The following is a 21,317-nucleotide window of genomic DNA, read 5'->3' on the forward strand; positions in this document are numbered from 1 at the left end:
CCCCCCTTAGCCCCCAACCTCCCTGATCTCCCCAAACAGCTCTCTAACCCTCCTGCTACCTATTTGCCTCCATCTTGGGTACTGGCAGCTGTCTGTCAGTACCCATTTTGCCCCTCCCAAAAAGTTTTTTTTTTTTTTTTTTTTTTAAATATATAGTTTTTCTGTAGTGTAGCTGCCCCCCTCAAAACCCTCTCCCTCTCCCAGATCCTACGATCTTTATTTCCCCCCCCCTCCCTCTCCCAATTCATTTCCATTGGTGTCAGTGTAGGGTTGCCACCCATCCCTTAAAATACAGAACACTTATAAGTTACACATGCTGCAGGGTGTGGAGGGAGAAATATGAATAGTGCTGTCCAGAAACACAATACATGTTCCTCCCTGCATACCCAGCATAGGGTTGCCACCTCAGCCATGTTTTCCTGGACTATTATGAGTTACACATGCTGCAGGGTGTGCAGGGAGGAACATGTATTGTGTTTCTGGACAGCACTATTCATATTCCTTCCTGCACACTCTGCAGCATGTGTAACTTATAAGTGTTCTGTATTTTAAGGGATGGGTGGCAACCTTAACCCTGCAGCACGTGTAACTCATAAGTGTCCAGGAAACATGGCTGAGGTGGCAACCCTATGTCAGTGGTTGCTGTGCGTGCGCGCACACACGCACGCGCCCCCCCGCAGGCCCCCCGTGCATGCTCCCAGAACCCAGCGTGCACATTGCACATACAGGAACCGGACGCCAGGTAGTAATGGCCCCCCCCAGCCTTCCTGCTAATGCTCCCACCCTCCAACGATCAGCACCATTGCTACTGGTGCAGAGAGGGCCACAGAGTGGCTCTCTCTGCATCGGTTTGTAAAAAAAATGGTATTGCAGGATGCCTTAATATTGAGGCATCACTGCAATACCATAAAAGCGTCTGGAAGCGATCAGGATCGCTTCCACCGCTTAAAACACCAGAGGACATGCCAGGAATGTCCTTGGTCGTTAAGGGTATTTTTTTGTAGGACGTTCCTGGCACGTCCTCAGTCGTTAAGGGGTTAAAGTGTTATTATTACTTTTATGTCCCTTTAAAAAGGTATTTATAAACGTGTTTATATATATATATATATATATATTTATTTTTCTTTATCTTAGTGATTTTTTTTTGTTAAAAAAAAATCACTCATTCATTGATTATTGATTGATATATTGTGCTCAATAACGTTGAGAAAAGCAAAGGGACAAGTTATTTACAATGCTTGATATATTTTGCAGCATCCTCTTGTGAAAAATATTTATATGACTATTACAAATATTACCTGTTATGAGTTGTCAGAAGTGGTGGTTCATAGATCAGCTACAAGCATGTACAACCTTGTTTAATGTACATATATAGCAAAATATCTTACAACAGAATGCTGATGGTGTACTGCGCCACTCCCTTTTAACTGAAAATGTTTTAATACTACTTACATTACTGCTTAAGCTCTTGCCTAGGCTCTGATATAAACAGTCTTTGCTCTGGCAAGATTATGTAAGAGGGGTCTCGTTAGTACTGCAAGGTCCTTCAAACAATTTTATAAAAGCAAATACAATTTTAGCTTGAGAGCTGTTTATCTCACTATGAAGGTTAAAAAAGCTGCTAACAATCCCACTTTTTAGTTCAGATTTAATAGTTTTGTCCCACTTTCCCTCCTGTTGCTCTCCCTTTCTCAAGAATGCCCAGGTTACATGCATTGAAGCTAAGGACTACGCAGCAATGACCCCAGACTGCCCACAACATGCAGAACCCTGACCTCAGCAGTCTTGATTCCATCCTTTACCTGACTTTAGCCCCTAAGCTACAGTAACTCTGCTCACTGGATGCCCCTTACTTGCCCCTAGGCTCTGGGTGGAAATGTTAGTAGGTATGGGTCTATACCATATAAGCCACTGTATATCTGATATTTTCTCAGACCTTCCAAACTCCCCAGATTTTGAGGGATAGCCACATGTTGTAAGGTTTGCCCACTCCCCTTCCCTTCAGTGGAAAAATTCTGGTTTCTAAATCAAACAACCTAACCACCCACAATAAACCTTGACTTCTCCTAATCCCATCCATGACACCTCCCACCCACCCAAAACACACACTTGATTATGTCCCTTTCACTGTTGCTCTGACTCTTGGAAATTATTTAGAGGTTTCTTAGTATATATTTATATGTATATAATGAAGGTAAGATGCATATCTATAAATGTGTGTGTCTGTGTGTACATGTATCAGATGTTTAGAGGAACGATATGATTAATCACATAGGTGGTAAACAATGAATAAAGTCACAACAAAGATGGTATTTGTATATGTAAAGGTAGAAATGTATTCTTTTTACAAATGTCTGACACATAACACAGCACACAAGAACTCTCTTACACACACACTGACAAACAACACGGCATACAAGAACTCTCTTACACACACACACACACACACACACACACACACAACACAGCATACAAGAACTCTTACACACACTGAAACACAACACAGAAAACAAGAACTCTCTTACACCCACACACAATGACACACAACACGGCATACAAGAACTCTCTTACACACACACACACTGACGCATAACACAGCATACAAGAACTCTTACATACACACACTGACACATAACACAGCATACAAGAACTCTTACATACACACACTGACACATAACACAGCATACAAGAACTCTCATACACACACACACTGACACATAACACAGCATACAAAAACTCTCATACACACACACACTGACACATAACACAGCATACAAAAACTCTCTTACACACACACACAGACACAACACAGCATACAAGAACTCTCTTACACACACTGACACACAACATAGCATACAATAACTCTTACTCACACTGACACACAACACAGCAAACAAGAACTCTCTTACACACACACACTGACACATAACACAGCATACAATAACTCTCTTAAAAACACACTGACACATAACACAGCATACAAGAACTCTCTTACACACACACACTGACACACAACACAGCATATAAAAACTCTCTTACACACACACACACTGACACACAACATAGCATACAAGAACTCTTACACACACACACTGAAACACAACACAGAAAACAAGAACTCTCTTACACACACACACTGACACATAACACAGCATACAAGAACTCTCTTACACACACACACACTGACACACAACACAGCATACAAGAACTCTCTTACACACACACACACACACTGACACACAACATAGCATACAAGAACTCTTACACACACACTGAAACACAACACAGAAAACAAGAACTCTCTTACACACACACACACTGACACATAACACAGCATACAAGAACTCTCTTACACACACACTGACACATAACACAGCATACAAGAACTCTCTTACACACACAACATAGCATAGCATACAATAACTCTTACTCACACTGATACCCAACACAGCAAGCAAGAACTCTCTTAAACACACTGACATATAACACAGCATACAAGAACTCTCTTACAAACACACACACTGACACATAACACGGCACACAAGAACTCTCTTACACACTCAAACATAACACAGCATACAAGAACTTTCTTACACCCACATAACACAGCATACAAGAACTCTCGTACACACACACTGACACATAACACAACATACAAGAACTCTCTTACACACACACACACTATATATATATATATATATATATATATATATACACACACACATATACACACACACACACAAGAATATAAAATAATGGAGTGTCTGTAATTATTTGAGCCTGGAGTTACTGTAAGAAGCATAATGGCTATAGTCCCGGGAGTTTACCCAAAGTAGCACTACACTTATAGGGAATCTTTATCTAGGTGTTAAAGATGTATTTTAGTTATAAAATATATCGTGTGGCGCGGTAACACAGAGATATATTTATAAAACAATGCAGAAAGTATTCCTACCATCATATTCACTGTAGAATTATTGGCAGTGTGCTTAGATTGAAAACAATGCACACACCCATACACATTTCTGCTATACACCTGCCAATTTCTCCTTTACACATAGATACATTTTATGTATGTGATGTAAGGCCATTCATTCATTAGGATAACACATCTTGATCTCATTATTTTTTTTAACACCAATTTATTTATTTTTGTTTTTAAACCAGCATTTATTAAGAGTGCTTTTTGCTCTAAAAGTTAAAGGGACATCTAGTGGAAAAATAAAATGATCCAACTCTATAGAGCATATTGTTTTTGCTCTATTGAACCCTCAAACTATGGTTTGCTCTGTTGAATCCTCAAACTATATGTTTAAACACATAGGTAAAATCATTCTTAGAAGCTGAAGGCATTGCAGATACCAAGCTGAACAGAGACGGTGATTGGTCAGGTCATGCACCTACTGCTGCTAATTGGTTCCCTGGCTGTGTGATGTTCTATACTAGCAATCCTCTGTGGCTTTTAAGAAGGGTCAGTAGTGCACAGATTACACACTATAATAAATTAGAGAATGTCATTTTGGCACTAAAATATATGGTTTATGGTACATTTTAAAGTCAGCCTAAATCAACTGAAACGTTAACATAATCAATAGTTACCATATTTGTATTCTTCTAAGATTTTGTAAACACCTCCCAAAGATTCTCTATCCATAATTCTGCAGCACTGTTAGCCAGGTCAAGTGATATACTAGAGTATCCCAATACTGAAATTGAGAATCACAGCATTATTGGCTTTTCATTTAGTCAGTTTGTGAATGTCTTAAAGGAACATGGAAGTGGAAACTAAACTCCCTTGATTCAGATAGGTAATGCACTTTTAAAACCATTTTAAATTCACTTCTATTATCAAATTTACTTTATTTTCTTGGTATCCTTTGTTGAAAATAATATGCACAAACACCCAGCAGCAATGCACTGATGGGAGCTAGCTGGTTATTGGTAGCTATGCACATTTATTCCTTGTCATTGATTCTTGATATGTGTTCAGCTAGCTCCCAATAGTACATTGCTGCTCTGGTGCTGACTTTAACCATGTGTTTAACTTCTTTGCATGGGTTAAACACATAATTTTATGCAAACAATAATAATAATATAATGCTGTAACATATTAGATTTTATTTTATTTGCACTTTAATGTCCCTTTAAATCTGAAGCAAAATTTAGCAATAAATCATAAAATGGCAAAGTAGATTGAATACCCGTCGCTACTGAATAACACACAATTAAAAAAAGAGCGTAATAGTTTCTAAAGGAGAGGTATAAACAATGCTATAAGAAAAATTCTAAAAAACAGGATATAATGGATTTCTGTCTGTTTAAAGGGGCATCAAACTGAAAAAAAGAAAATCCTATCACTAATATGAAAGAGCAGTATTTTGCTTTAAAAAATTGAAAAAAGTTGTATAAATTTAAAATGGAATGAATGCAAATTGTTATTATTAGCCAAAGAGCATATTTAGGAACTATGCAGCTGATGCTGCTGTATTAGTTTAAATACATTACACTTTACATTTCAAGCAACAACAAAAAACAAACTAAAAAACAATCAAACCCTTTAGGATACATAAATGCAGCTATTACATATGGATGAGGTGTATTTAAGATGATTTCCTATTGGGGAGTCAGCAAATGCATCTGTACTCTAATTCTAAATCTCCCACACACAATGTATTTGTGCAACTGTCAAAATTATTTTTACTTTAAAGGGACACTCATGTTTTATTACATTTTCATGATTCAGATACAGCATGTAATTTTAAACAACTTTCCAATTTACTTCCATTCAAAAAAATGTGCACAGTCTTTTATATTTACACTTTTTTTGAGTCACCAGCTCCTACTGAGCATGTGCAAGAACTCAAACTATACGTATATGCATTTGTGATTGGCTGATTGCTATCACATGGTACAGGGGGAGTGGAAATATACATAACTTTGAAACTTGTTAGAATAAAATCTACTACTCATTTGAAATTCAAAGTAAATTCTATTGTATTGTCTTGTTATCTTGCATTTGTTGATTATGCAAATCTGCTGTGTTTACTGGTCCTTTAATATATAAAAGTACCACAAAACAATGTGCCATACCCATGCTTGAAATGGTGCCAGGTTCACTGCACTACGCACTGGTAATTGCAGCAAGCCTCCAGTTGGTTTCAATTAAGTATAGCAAATGTGACAGTCTATTTCTCCTTTCACTGTCTTACCTAAACACTGGGGGGGAAAAAACATGCGGCATTCTCTATATAGAAATAAAAGTGCCTAGTATGTGTCTGACTGTGGTGTTTACATAAGGGAGCGGCAAATCGAAAGCTACAGGTAGGTGTCATAATCATCCGTGCTGGGATAATAACACTGCACATATCTATGTGTGCCAACACATGCTGCAGCTGCTTTCAGAGGAGGCAGATGTGCCCAACGTGTTCTGTGTGCCAAGCAGATCCTCATCTTGAAATCAGAGCTCTGTGCCAAGTGCTTGCTCATCTGCTGCTGACACATACTTTGGCACTCAGTTTCCTCACAATTAAGTTTGCATACTGTCACACAAACAGGGGGCTGGGGAAGCCCTGATGTTACTGACAGAAACAGCTACCATTCTGAAGCTTTATTTCAGTCAGTGGTCAGTGTAACACTTTTGTTGTAAGTGATATATTCCAAAACACAACCAATCCTGAGTGTTTATTATTGTATAATAAAAATCTATAATGTATTAAAAACATAGTCCAATTGAATTCATCACCCTTTAGTTTGAAGGGATAGGGAAACATGTAATTCTTGTAAATATTACTGCAAATATGCAAGAAAAAAATACATAAATCACTAGGTCATCTAAGGAAACAAATAAGAGATAACACTGTTAAAATATTTGTAATGATGGGTATTGTGCTTTTTAGAGCTGTTCAATATTATGTGCAGAGATGTTTTTCTCTACAGTGAACTACTGTATAGTGTGTACAGCTTTACAACATTAGTAAACACTCTCTGCATAGCCTTAGAATATAAACGAGTTGAACGGTTCTCATATTATAGAGTATCAGGAGTCCTATTTGTTAATGCAGACAAATATGTTGCATATGCAGATTCATAAGATTATCATATTGCAATATTTAATACTTACTAGATATAACAGGCTCTTCATATTTCACATCTCAGCTACATTTTAATTTAACAAACACTTTATGTTGCTTTACATTCTGATGATTCCTAAAATAAAATATCAATATCATATTTAGAAACAAGTAATATAATTCACTTAGAATGTTAGAGCACAGATGTCAGACCTGCACACTTGACTGTACCAACACTTTTAGTATTGTGCCTAACCCGGAACCTTTTAATTAAAGGTTCGTGTTTCCGGGGGAAGGTGTTTTCTAACGGACTGTCCCCCTGTCAATGTTATAAGGTGAGAGCCGAGAGTCAGAACATAGTGTTGTAGACAAGGTAACTGAGTTATAATTTTGTGGGCTAAACGCTTTATTACAAAGCACTGCTGAAAAATGTAATGCACAACCTTCTGCCCACCAATGGGGTAAATAGACAGAATTTTTACTATCTTATTTGTCATGCTTTTAGATGTACCCACCGATCTTTAAAAAAAAAATAATCAGAAGGGGGATTTAGCGTTTTTGTTGAGTAAATGTATTTACAATAACACTAGTTTTATACATATAAACATGAATCTCTCAGTTTTTCCGATGTTGTTTTCCCTTTTGTTGTTATGAATGTATACCTAACGTTTATTACACCTGGCATTACTTATGTTTATTAGATCCACATAATGTCCCTGTAATTTTTATTTAATTATTTATTTTACAAATAAATAAAATGTATGAACTAAATATCTAGTTAAGGTGAATCTACTTATTAATATATTTAATATTCTATGTTCAGTTTTGTCTTCATCTTTCATTGAAAATGTATTTTAACCCCTTAATGACCGGACCATTTTTCAATTTTCTTACCCTTAATGACAAGGGCTATTTTTACATTTCTGCGGTGTTTGTGTTTAGCTGTAATTTTCCTCTTACTCATTTACTGTACCCACACATATTATATACCGTTTTTTCTCGCCATTAAATGGACTTTCTAAAGATACCATTATTTTCATCATGTCTTATAATTTACTACAAAAAAAATAATAAAATATGAGGAAAAAATGGAAAAACACACACTTTTTCTAACTTTGACCCCCAAAATCTGTTACACATCTACAATCACCAAAAAACACCCATGCTAAATAGTTTCTAAATTTTGTCCTGAGTTTAGAAATACCCAATGTTTACATGTTCTTAGCTTTTTTTGCAAGTTATAGGGCCATAAATACAAGTAGCACTTCGCTATTTCCAAACCACTTTTTTTCAAAATTAGCGCTAGTTACATTCGAACCCTGATATCTGTCAGGAATACCTGAATATCCCTTGACATGTATATATTTTTTTTTAGAAGACAACCCAAAGTATTGATCTAGGCACATTTTGGTATATTTTATGCCACCATTTCACCGCCAAATGCGAGCAAATAAATTTTTTTTTTTACATTTTTCACAATTTTAGGTTTCTCACTGAAATTATTTACAAACAGCTTGTGCTATTACGGCACAAATTGTTGTAAAAGCTTCTTTGGGATCCCCTTTGTTCAGAAATAGCAGACTTATATGGCTTTGGCATTGCTTTTTGGTAATTAGAAGGCCGCTAAATGCTGCTGCGCACCACACGTAAATTATGCCCAGCAGTGAAGGGGTTAATTAGGTAGGTTGTAGGGAGCTTGCAGGGTTCATTTTAGCTTTAGGGTAGAGATCAGCCTCCCACCTGACACATCCCACCCCCTGATCCCTCCCAAACAGCTCTCTTACCTCCCCCACCCCACAAATGTCCCCGCCATCTTAAGTACTGGCGGAAAGTCTGCCAGTACTAAATAAAAGGAGTTTTTTTTTTTTTTTTTATAAAAAAAATAAAATATTTTAGCTGTGATGGACTCCTGCCTTAGCCCCAACCTCCATGATCCCCCCCCCCCAGCTCTCTAACCCTCTCCCCTATCTAATTGCGGCCATCTTGGGTACTGGCAGCTGTCTGCCAGTACCCAATTTGCCCCAAAAACAAAAGTATTTTTTCCTCTTTTGGAATTTTTTATGTTTTCTGTAGTGTAGCAGCCCCCCACAATACCCCTATCCCCCTCCCAGATCCTTTTATATTATTATTTTTTTAAATCTTTCCCCCCCCCTCTTCCCTCCTCATTGGTGTCAGTGGGCAGCTAATGCGCGCGCACATGTACGCCCACCCGCCTCCCTGTTACGCTCCCACCCACCAACGAACCGGCACCATCGCTACCGGTGCAGAGAGGGCCACAGAGTGGCTCTCTCTGCATCAGAGTCTTCTAAAAAGGTATTGCAGGATGCCTCCATATGGAGGCATCACTGCAATACCCTGAGAGCTGCTGGAAGCGATTGCGATCGCTTCCAGCACTCTGTTAGACAACTGACGTACCAGGTACGTCCATTGTCATTAACTGCTTGTTAATGCATGACGTACCTGGTACGTCAGTTGTCATTAAGGGGTTAAACAATTTTCCAATTTTCTTTTATCATTGTTCTCTTGGTGTTCTTTGTTAAAAGCTAAACCTAGGTAGGCTCATATACTAATTTCTAAGCTCTTAAAGGCCACCTCTTATCTCAGTGCATTTTGACAGTTTTTTTTACAGCCAGTAAGCACTAGTAAATGTGTGCCATATAGATAACATTGTGATCACTCCTAGAATTATTACGAGTTAGCACTGATTGGCAAAAATGCAAGCCTGTCAAAAGCACTGAGATAAGGGGGCAGTCTGCAGAGGCTTAAATACAAGGTAATCACAGAGGTAAAAAAGTGTATTAATATAACCTTGCTGGTTTTGCAAAACTGGGGAATGGGTAATAAAGAGATTATCAATATTTTTTAAACAATAAACATTTTTCAAGTAGACTGTCACATTTTTGGGGTTTTATGAATGATAATTCTCTAGTATGTATGCCTTATCTCCTTTTTCTCTTCAATACGGTATCTGTTAAATAGAATATTGTGTTTTAGATTATTCTTATCTTTAAAATCTAATTTGTAAGATTTTTTATTTTCTTTTGACATGGATTGTTAGTCCATTAAAATATGTCATTGAAGTATTCTGTTATTTTTTTAATATGCACCACTATTTCTAGGGAAATAAGATGCTCTTTACTGGCAAAACCCCAAAATAGATATTCATATTTAATAAGATTTTTCTCTTTTTCAGTGGAATATTTCTACATTTCCTGGACTATAATTTTTTGTATAGAGGTCAGATAAATATGCTAAAGAGATTTTTTTTTTAATTTCTTTTTTTGACTCCATACCAAAAGTTGCCAGCTATTGCTAGTTTTCAATTACACACTTCCAGTATTACCATGATGATAAATTGGAAAAATCTAAGTGGTCAAACATGGTTTGAAAACAAAATGACTTTGCACTTAAATTCAATTTCTACAAACTTGGATTCCTTGCGGTGGGTGAGATGAATTGAATGTTGTAAGGCCATGGCAAGTGGATTTTGTCTTTCAGTTTCTTGCTTTTATGGACGCTTCATTGAACGCTTTCTTCACTCTTCGCTATTTCTGCGAAAAACATTGAACGGTACAAGAAACCTTCAGCAATCCTACTACCTCCACACTTCTAGATTTGGATGTGTACCTCATGCAGCTCCTATTTTCTGTAGGGCACCAGCATTTGCTGATAGGACGGCTTTGATTGACCAACATGGATGGCACACATATAAGGAACTATATCTCAAAAGTTATGTCTTGTCCAAAAAGATCACTGAACTCCTTGTCTCCAAAGACCAGGATGAGTACCCAAAAAGGATCTCATTCCTCTGTCCTAATGACTCCTCCTATGTGGTGTGCCAGTGGGCAGTGTGGATGAGTGGGTCCATTGCTGTACCATTGTTTAAAAGTCACCCACATTCTGAATTGGAATATGTTATACAAGACTCACAGAGCTCTCTGGTTGTCACAGAAGATGGGTTCTTAGATACAGTAGAACCCTTAGCAGGGAAACTGGGTATCCCAATGCTGACAGTATCTGGGTCCAAATACAGCCATCTGGAGAATGGATTACTTGAGGTGGATGAGTATCACTTGAAGTTGAACTGGAAAGATAGACCAGCCATGATAATCTACACTAGTGGAACCACAGGAAGGCCTAAAGGTGTTCTTAGCACTCATAACAACATTCACGCCATGGTAAGTATATGTATAAATCAGAGCAATGATTATACAGTACTACAGGACACTAAACCCAAGAACATTCTTTGTAAACATTTCACATTTAGGCCTATATTACAAATGTAGCACAAGAATATTAGTGCTATTTTGGGTTAACATTGTTTGAATGCAATCAATAACTTTTCTATTTTGCACTCTTAAAGGGATAGTCTAGTCAAAATTAAACTTTCATGATTCAGATAGAGCATGCAATTTTAAGCAACTTTCTAATTTACTCCTATTATCAAATTTTCATCGTTCTCTTGGTATCTTTATTTGAAAAAGCAAGAATGTAAACTTACGAGCCGGCCCATTTTTGGTTCAGTGCCTGGGTAGCTCTTGCTGATTGGTGGCTACATTTAGACTCAATGATCTCTGGAGCAGGTGCCGATATCTGTTTGTTAAGAGCAAGCAGTATTTGACCAATATTAAGAGAGGGAGTGTTATTAAACCCCTTTACCCAGTGTGACGCGTGTGTATGTGTGTGTGTGTGTGTGTGTGTGTGTGTATGTATATATATATATATATATATATATATGTATACGTATACATACACACACAAAACTCGGAAGGGGACTGCACTCTCAGACTGAACTGGGTACACATCCAATGTTCCGAAGTGGTCTGTCTGTACACAGTTGCATCAAAATCCATGAGCTGGCATGAAACAGTTAAAAAAAATCACAGTGTTGTGTATGGTGGAGGTCAGACCATACAGCTAGCGAGTGTTATGTTTTAAATGAGCTCAGAGCTAAAATTGTATATGGCTAAGAGTACTGCGGAAAGCAGAAACACGTCAGCCGTTTTTCACAAGCTGGGAAGATTGTTCTTTCTTTCTCCACATTGAATGCTTCACTTTTATGTATATTACTAAATAAAGTATTTATTTTTATTTTAACTGCTGATCCGGTGCTCCGTAAACCTTTTTGAGTCTCCAAACACATCCTATGACACTGCAACATGCTCAGCCCTGGGTGCTCAATAGAACTCTCAAGAAGCTGTGCTGCCCCCAGAGTCCCAGGCAGTTAACCACAGACAAGTCTGGGTGCAAGGCCCATAGGGAAAATTACAAAATAAATTAATACAACACATAGAGAAAGTCCAGCAGTCACTTGCAAGCTCTCAGCTAAGATTAAAAGAAAAACTGGAACGGGTTAATTACCGTATCTGGCCAAATGAGACAAGCTCAGATACCATGTCAAGGTCTCTTCCAAAACATGGGTCCCTAATACAGCCATACAAATGCAAGCTCTCAATCAAACAAACTGGGAACAAGTCAAGGGTTCACAGACTTATGTAATCACCCTAGACATATACAAAACATGGAAGGGGACTGCTCTCTCAGACTGGACTGGGCACACATCCTATGACCCTGCAACATGCTCAGCCCTGTGTGCTTAATAGCACTCTCAGGAAGCTGTGCTGTCCTCAGAGTCCCAGGCAGTTAACCCCAGACAAGTCTAGGTGCAAGGCCCATAGGGAAAATCACAAAATAAATTAATACAACACATAGAGAAAGTCCAGCACTCATTGACTTTTGCTTTTAATCTTACCTGAGAGCTTTCAAATGAGTGCTGAACTCTCTCTGTATATGTATATGTGTGTATATATATATATACACACACACACACAGTGTATATATATATATATATATATATATATATATATATATATATATATACATATACACACAGAATATATATATATATATATATATATATATATACACACACACATATACATAGTCATGTGGTAAGAAGCTCATTGTACCGCATAATGTATATTTACGTTGCAGCTGCAGTTCCTGAGCTCCAGGCATCTGTCTGCATATGGAACCGGAGCACAATTGATGCTCTGGTTCCATTTGAAGGCAAATGCCTAATTGTTACAGACAGTGACACTGTGTGTGTCACTCTCTGTAACGACCTGGTTCTTGTGTTGGCGAGGGAAGGATGGTGGTTGGGCGGCACAGAGGCTGAGGAGGGACCCTGTGCTTCAGAAAAATATTTTAAGGGAGAGGGAGGGATAAGAAGCTGCACTACAGAAAAATAGTTGGAATTGGAGGGCCCTAAATAACAATCACCGGAGGGTGTGTGTGTGTGGGGACTACTACACTACAGAAAAAATAAATAAAAATGTATGTATCTATAGATGCCAGTACTAAAGATGGCTGCCAGTGGGAGGGGGAGGGTTAAAAAACTAGGGGGATCAGGTTGGTGGGAGGGTTGAAGATGATCATTACACTGCAAACAAAACAAAAAAAAAAGTAAAAAACAAAACCCTGCATGCTGGCAGACTGTCTGCCAGTACCTAAGATGATGGTGACCAGTATGGGGTGAGGAAGGGGAGAGAGCTGTTTGAAAGGGATCAGGAGATGGGAGGGTAATCTCTACACTGCAGCTAAAAATAACCTTAAAAGCTACCTGATTAACCTCTTCGCTGCTGGGAATAATTGAAGTGTGGTGCGCAGCTGCAATAAGCTGCATTCTAATTGCCAAAAGCCAATGGCAAAGCCATGTCTGCTATTTCTGTACAAAGGTGATCCCAGAGAAGATTTGCAATCATTTGTACCATGATTGCACATCAGTATGTAAATAATTTCAATGAGAAACCCAAAGTTTGGGAAAAAGTTAACAATATGTTTTATATCATCGTGTTTGGCGGGGAAATGGTGGCATGAAATATACCAACATGGGCCTAGATCAATACCTTGAGTTTTCTACTTAAAAAAATATATAGTTTTAACAGGTAAATTAAAAAAAAACAAGGCTCTATGTCTGTTTAAAAGGAGTGATGGCAAAAATGCTAAAAATTCTCCGGTATTTTGGCCAAGTTCTTATCTGAAATTCCCGGTAGCAAAATATGCATTGTTATTTTCACATTTGTTTCTTTAAAAAAGAGACATTGAACACTAAATGCTAGATAGAATGATGTTTTCAGTTGAAATATTACCCTGAGAATAATATATATTAGATGTAAAAAAAAAATAAGTGTAAAGTTTGTGTCCTTAACCCTTTAAGGACTGGGAATTTTAGAGAAAACAGAAATAGAGCCTTGTTTTTTTTAATTTACCTATCAAAATGATATAAAAAATGTTTAGCAGACAACCCAAGGTATTGATCTAGGCCCGTTTTGGTATATTTCATGATATCTGTTTCGCCACTAAATGCAATCATAAAAAAAAAAATATAACTTTTTCACAAACTTTGGTTTTCTCACTGAAATTATTTACATACCGCTTGTGCAATCATTACACAAATGCATACCTCACAACATTTCAAAATTCAAAATAGGGACCCCCCACCCCGCGGCAAAAATGTGAAATGTGGTGTGCAGGGGCGGGGCTTAAAGAATCATAAGACCAAAGTAATATAAATACAATTCTAAATAAAGTCATATCTTTTAATACTCTTAGGCAGCAAATCAAACACAAGCTCAAACCACTGGTATAGCTATTTGAGCTCTGTATTTAATTAGCCCTTGCAAAGACAGTGCTAAATATTTTTATCTTAATTGGACATTTAATAATAGATTCTTTAAAACTGCTCTATGCATTCCCCATTAATATTCTAGATTCTGGCCTTTAACAAAAATGCACAGTAACACAAGCTACACATATACATGTACACACACTCAAATACACATAAACACATACTACATAGCATACACTTACATATGCACATACACACACACACACACTACATTGCATACACTTACACATGCAGACACACACTACATAACATACACTTATACATACAAATAAACACACACACTACATAGCATACACTTATACATACAGATACATACACACACACTACATAGCATACACTTACACATGCAGATACACACACACTACATTGCATACACTTACACACGCAGGCACACACTACATAGCATACACTTATACATACAGATATACACACACACACTACATAGCATACACTTACACATGCAGATACACACACACTACATTGCATACACTTACACATGCAGACACACACTACATAGCATACACTTATACATACAGATACACACACACACACTACATAGCATACACATACAGATGCACACTACATAGCATACACTTATACAGGCAGATACACACACACACACTACATAGCATACACTTATACATACAGATACACACACACACACACACAAACATATCATACACTTATACATACAGATAAACACACACTACATAGCATACACTTATACATACAGATACACACTACATAGCATACACTTACACATGCAGATACACACACACTACATTGCATACACTTACACATGCAGACACACACTACATAGCATACACTTATACATACAGATATACACACACTACATTGCATACACTTACACATGCAGATACACACTACATAGCATACACTTATACATACAGATATACACACACTACATAGCATACACATACAGATACACACTACATAGCATACACTTATACAGGCAGATACACACACACACTACATAGCATAGACTTATACATACAGATACACACACACACACTACATAGCATACACTTATACATGCAGATACACACACTACATAGCATATACTTACACATACAGAAACACACACACTACATAGCATACACTTATACATGCAGATACACACACACTACATAGCTTACACTTATAAATGCAGATACACACACTACATAGTATACACTTACACATGCAGATACACACACACACTACATAGTATACACTTATACATGCAGATACACACACTTCATAGCTTACATTTATACATGCAGACACACACACTACATAGCATACACTTATACATACAGAAACACACACACACTACATAGCATACACTTATACATGCAGATACACACACACTACATAGCTTACACTTATAAATGCTGATACACACACTACATAGTATACACTTACACATGCAGATACACACACACACACTACATAGTATACACTTATGCATGCAGATACACACACTTCATAGCTAACATTTATACATGCAGACACACGCACTACATAGCATACACTTATACATGCAGATACACACACACTTATACATACAGATACACACACACTACACAGCTTACACTTATACATGCAGATACACCCTTATAGATACAGATAGACACACACTACATCATATATGGGTAACTGTAACTCATTGTATGGGGTCCTGGGGTTGGCAATCACATTAGCTGGCAGTCTGAGGCTGCCACTGTTCGTTACCCTGGTGTTAGCACTGCTCTTCATATAAAACTGAAGGCATGCTAGTATTATCACCGGGGGTTAGACGTCATCACTACGAGAGGTAGGTTAGAGAGGTCACCATTACCTGAGGTCAGAGGGTATACAGCCTTCCTACTCCTGCTTAGCCCACACACCATTAATTTTCCACAAAGAATCTAACGGGTATCTAACCCTGGGAGAGAAAAGCCAGCTGCTTCTGATTATGTGCCCAATAAAATTCAATTTTTTTTTTTTATTAAATGCATGGGGCAATGCGGGACAGATGACTAGCAACCCGGGACAGACCCCTAAAATCGGGACTGTCCCGCGAAAATCAGGACAGTTGGGGGGTATGCAAATGTTTGTAAAAGTTTCTCTGGGATCCCCTTTGTTCATAAATGGCTGACATGCATGGCTTTACCATTATTTAATAAGGTACCTTTACCTTACAGGGGTTACACTAACTTCCCAATTTAAATTGAAACAAATTGTGTGGTTAAAAAGCAATGTGATAAGTAAATAAATAGTCAGGAGTAGGGTTGCCACCTCGGCCATGTTTTCTTTGACACTTATTAGTTACACATGCTGCAGGGTAAGCAGGGAGGAACATGCATTTTGTTGTTCATCAGCACTATTCATGTGATGTCCAGAGGTACAATATATGTTCCGCCCTGCTTAACCTGCACCATGCATAACTTATAAGTGTCCAGGAAAACATGGCCGAGCTGGCAACCCTAGTCAGGAGCCTGCTGAACTGCAAATGCGGCCGCCATGATGTTTCTACCAGCATTATAATGGGTTTGGCAACATTATATATTCTAATGAGAAATTGCATGAAAACAAAACCAAATGTTTAATAAGTATTAATTGCAAAGATTTAAAAAAATATAAAGTAGATTTAAGTGAGATTACATTTTTTTGGGGGTTTCCTATCCCTTTAATAACCTTTGAAATTCAGAATGGTTTAAAGCAGGATTAAACTCATATAACGTTGCCTCTAAAAGAGGGTATTTTATTGTTAATAAAATGTATATTTATTGTTAACATGTAACAAATGTATATTTATTGTTAACTAAAAAGATACTCCTTAGCTAAAAATATTTTTTTATTTTTATGCTTGAGAAACATGTTGCTGTCCACCAATAAACTTATCTGAGTTGTCCTTGAGTTTCATTGCCAGTTTAAACAATTTTCACCTCCAATCCCTCCTAGTTCCCAGTAGTGCATTGCTACTGCTGAGGGAATGTGCAGTTGTGTTCACTGCTGAATGCAGAAGCCGAATATCCACTTGTGCAAGAGAAACTCACAAGATCTGGGCTCCAAAAAGAGCTGAATATCAAAAACAACCTGTTACCAAATGCACATCTCTAATGTACATGTGCTTTCTTTTTTTTTTTTTTTGGGTTTCAAAGAGCTTTATTTGCATCAAGTTAAAACATACAGTTCACAAAAGTAGAACAGTGTTAAACAAATACATAAAGTGATACGGGCAGCTAGCCCGTCAGAGAGGAAATAGTGATGGGTAACTAAAGTCCAACAAATTTTTTTAGAATGTCTCTCAAAGTCCGTTAAATGGAGGTAGTGCTCTCTGTACGATATCATTCAACTTTCCGACCAAGAACTGGTTCTGTAATACATATACAACTCGATACAAACATATGAGAACAGTCAAACAAGTAACAAGAAATAAAAAGCAGTGAAATAATAAGAAAAAGAAAAACAACCATGCAGCTATGAAAAATATAAAGAAAAAAAGGGGTATTATGAATCAGATAGTCTATATTTCCATGCGCAGGTAATGGAAGAAAAGTGTAATTGTATTGATGAGTGTAGGTTCCCTAAGAGGTCTTAGATAGTATGTATTGTCTCTGGGCAATAGTTAGTGGGGGGGAAATAGTAAAGAGCGATGGGTGAGAAATTTACAATGGTTGAATCACTGTATCATTGGGAAGCTGTAGAGAATGTTGGTATTCCTCCCAAATTAAACGGATTGACAAGAAGTCATCTGTTTTGTGTAGTTTTGAGTAATGGTACTGTTCTAACTCTATAGCAGTGGTCACCCTATCGCGCCAAAATTGTAAGGTTGGTAAGGTTGGTTGCTTCCAATAATATGAAATGTATCTTTTGGCCGTGTTGACCATAACAGTGAGAAGTTTAAGTCTCAACGAGCAGGTGATCTGAGGGAAATAATTAAAGAGGAAAGTCCATGGGGTTTGTGGGAGGGAAGTACCTATTACCAACTGTATTTCCTCTCTTATTTGAGACCAATAAGTTTGTGCGACAGGGCATGTCCACCATAAATGGGTGAAGGTACCACGCTGTAAGCAGCCCCTCCAGCAATCAGTATTAGAACCCGGAAACAATTTCCCGATTTTATCAGGGGTGTAGGAACTCATCTGTTTGTATATATTATTTTCCATGTTTTGGGAGTTTGTTGATCATTAAGCTCTCTCTTCCAGCTGTTACAGTGTGACGGAGGGTTTATTGAGCGATGTGAAAGTAACAGTTTGTAAGATATGGAAAGGATATCCGTAGTCGGGAATGGTAGGTGGCACATTGATTCTAATGGAGTTAAAGGTCGCATCAGGTTGTGTCTATCCGTATGTCTCAAGAGGTAGTGTCTAAGCTGATGGTATGTGAGCCAACTGTTTAGGGTATGGCCTACAATCTTTGTCACTTCCTCCCTAGGTTTAAGTTTACCATCTTGCAGGAGTAAGTAATGAGGTATCGTCTGAGAAAGTGTATAATTAGCGGTTGTGTGAAAAGCGAGTTGGAGAGGGACTGCAGGGTTATCTAGGAGGGGTGTCAAAGGAGAACTCGGTGTAGAGATCGTCTTATATCCCCTTAAGACTTTCCCCCATACATTGCATGTTTCTCTAATCAGGAGAGGGGAATCTAAGGGATTCTGTTCACGTTTTTTTTTTTTTGAGCCAGCATCTACCGCCCAGCTGGCCTCCATTTAAAAGTTCATGCTCCAAGCCCACCCACTCCTTATGACTAGCATGTCTACACCAATCTACTATTCTAGTCATAAATGTTGCAAAACGATACAGTAAGAGGTTTGGGACTCCAAGTCCCCCCTCTAGTTTAGTACGGTATAAAGTTTGAGTAGCGACCCGTGGGCGTTTATGATTCCAAATGTATGAGTTAATAAGTTTTTGAAGAAGGTAGATAGTGGCATCAGGGATAGGAATGGGTAGTGCTTGTAGAATGTAGAGAATTTTAAGGAGTATTATCATTTTAACGGTGTTCACCCCACCCAACCAAGAGATCAGTTTATTGGACCAGGAATTCAAGGTAGATGATATGTTTTTTCAGAGGGTCAAAGTTTAAGGAAACTAGTTTATGTAGATATGGAGTAATCAATATCCCTAAATATTTAAGTGCTACCGGTTGGTGTTTAAATTGATGCAAGTTAAGTATTTGTAAGTCTTCAGGCGTTGTCTTTAAAACAATATATTCAGATTTGGTGTTATTAATGCGGAAATTGGACATAGTCCCATATTTCTGAAAAAGAAGAAGTAAGGAGGGAATAGTAGTAGAAGGGTTCGTGAGTGTAAGGATAATGTTGTCTGCATATAAAGAAGTCTTATACTCTTGCGGTCCTATAGTGATACCGGTGATCGAGGGTGTAGTCCTAATATAAGTTGCTAGAACTTCCATTGCCATAATAAACAGCATAGGGGAAAGTGGGCATCCCTGTCTAGTCCCGTTGTTTATATGAAAAGGAGGGGATAGAGAGTCATTTAATTTTATTTTGGACGTAGGAGCATTGTACAAAGCAAAGATCTTATGGATAAATTGATCATTTAACCTAAATCTCTGCAAGGAGTGAGTAAGAAAGGGCCAGCTTAACCGATCAAAAGACTTTTCGGCATCTACGGACAGAATTATAGAAGGAATGTGGTTCTTTGTAGCAAATTCAACAATGTTTATTATTTTAGTGGTGTTTTCTCTGGCCTCTCTTCGGGGGGTGAAACCTACTTGATTGGTATGAATAATATCTGGGATAATCTTGTTTAATCTGGTTGTAAGTATTTTAGCATAGAGTTTAATATCTAAATTTAATAATGATTTTGGTTGGAAATTTCAGGGTGTTGTGGATGGCTTGCCAGGTTTTGCAATAACCACTACATGCGCCTCTAACATAGAAGTGGGAAATGTTGCTCCATCTGCTATCTTATTGAACAGCTTTGTTAAATGAGGTATCAGGGTTTCCCTAAATGTCTGATAATATCTTGCAGAGAAACCATCTGGGCCTGGGCTTTTACCTAATTTCAGATCCTGTATGGCTATTGCTATCTCCTGTGGGGTAATGTTTGAGTTGAGGTCCTGTAATTGGTTTTCTGGGGAGGTTTACCCGGGGTTTGTAATTCATATATGTGTGATTTGAGATTTCGCTTTCTAAGTGTTCTCGCCAGGTATTTTCCCGCTTTGTTACTTTCATAGTGAAATAAACTGTTTGTCTTTCTTTTTAATGTGTCGTATTCTATTTGTAGGAAATCATCTAATGTCTTTCGCGTGTCTGCAATTTTGGAAAGGATAGAGGAATCTGTTGGGTATTGTTTTTGTTGAAAGATTAAGTGTGAAAGCGTGGACGTAAGGTCTTGATATGTCTGTCGCTGTACCTTGTTAACTAGGGTCTTTAATTTGATAAATTCGCCTTGGAGGAAAACACTTGTGCGCCTCCCATACGGAGAATGGATTAGGTGTTGAGGGAGTATTGATAATAAAATATTCAGTCAGGGTGTTATTTAGCTTAGTAACATGCTCAACGTTACCCAGGAGTGTATCGTCCAATGTCCAGTGGTAAGTGTTGTTAG

At 37.8% G+C, this 21,317-nt stretch overlaps 1 protein-coding gene across 2 annotated transcripts in view; it reads left to right on the plus strand.

Moving 5' to 3' along the window:
• The first annotated feature begins 7,389 nt into the window (after positions 1-7,389).
• ACSF3 (acyl-CoA synthetase family member 3) overlaps positions 7,390-21,317 on the plus strand; it is a 123,370-nt gene continuing 109,442 nt past the window's right edge. The window contains exons 1-2 of one of the 2 annotated variants that reach the window (XM_053719679.1): positions 7,390-7,405; positions 10,264-11,248. In XM_053719679.1, coding sequence (XP_053575654.1) covers positions 10,544-11,248 — 705 coding nt within the window. In that variant the 5' untranslated portion in view covers positions 7,390-7,405; positions 10,264-10,543. The other variant, XM_053719335.1, reaches the window with a different exon arrangement.

Source organism: Bombina bombina, chromosome 1 (genome assembly GCF_027579735.1).
Source record: "Bombina bombina isolate aBomBom1 chromosome 1, aBomBom1.pri, whole genome shotgun sequence".
In the NCBI taxonomy this organism is placed as follows: domain Eukaryota; kingdom Metazoa; phylum Chordata; class Amphibia; order Anura; family Bombinatoridae; genus Bombina; species Bombina bombina.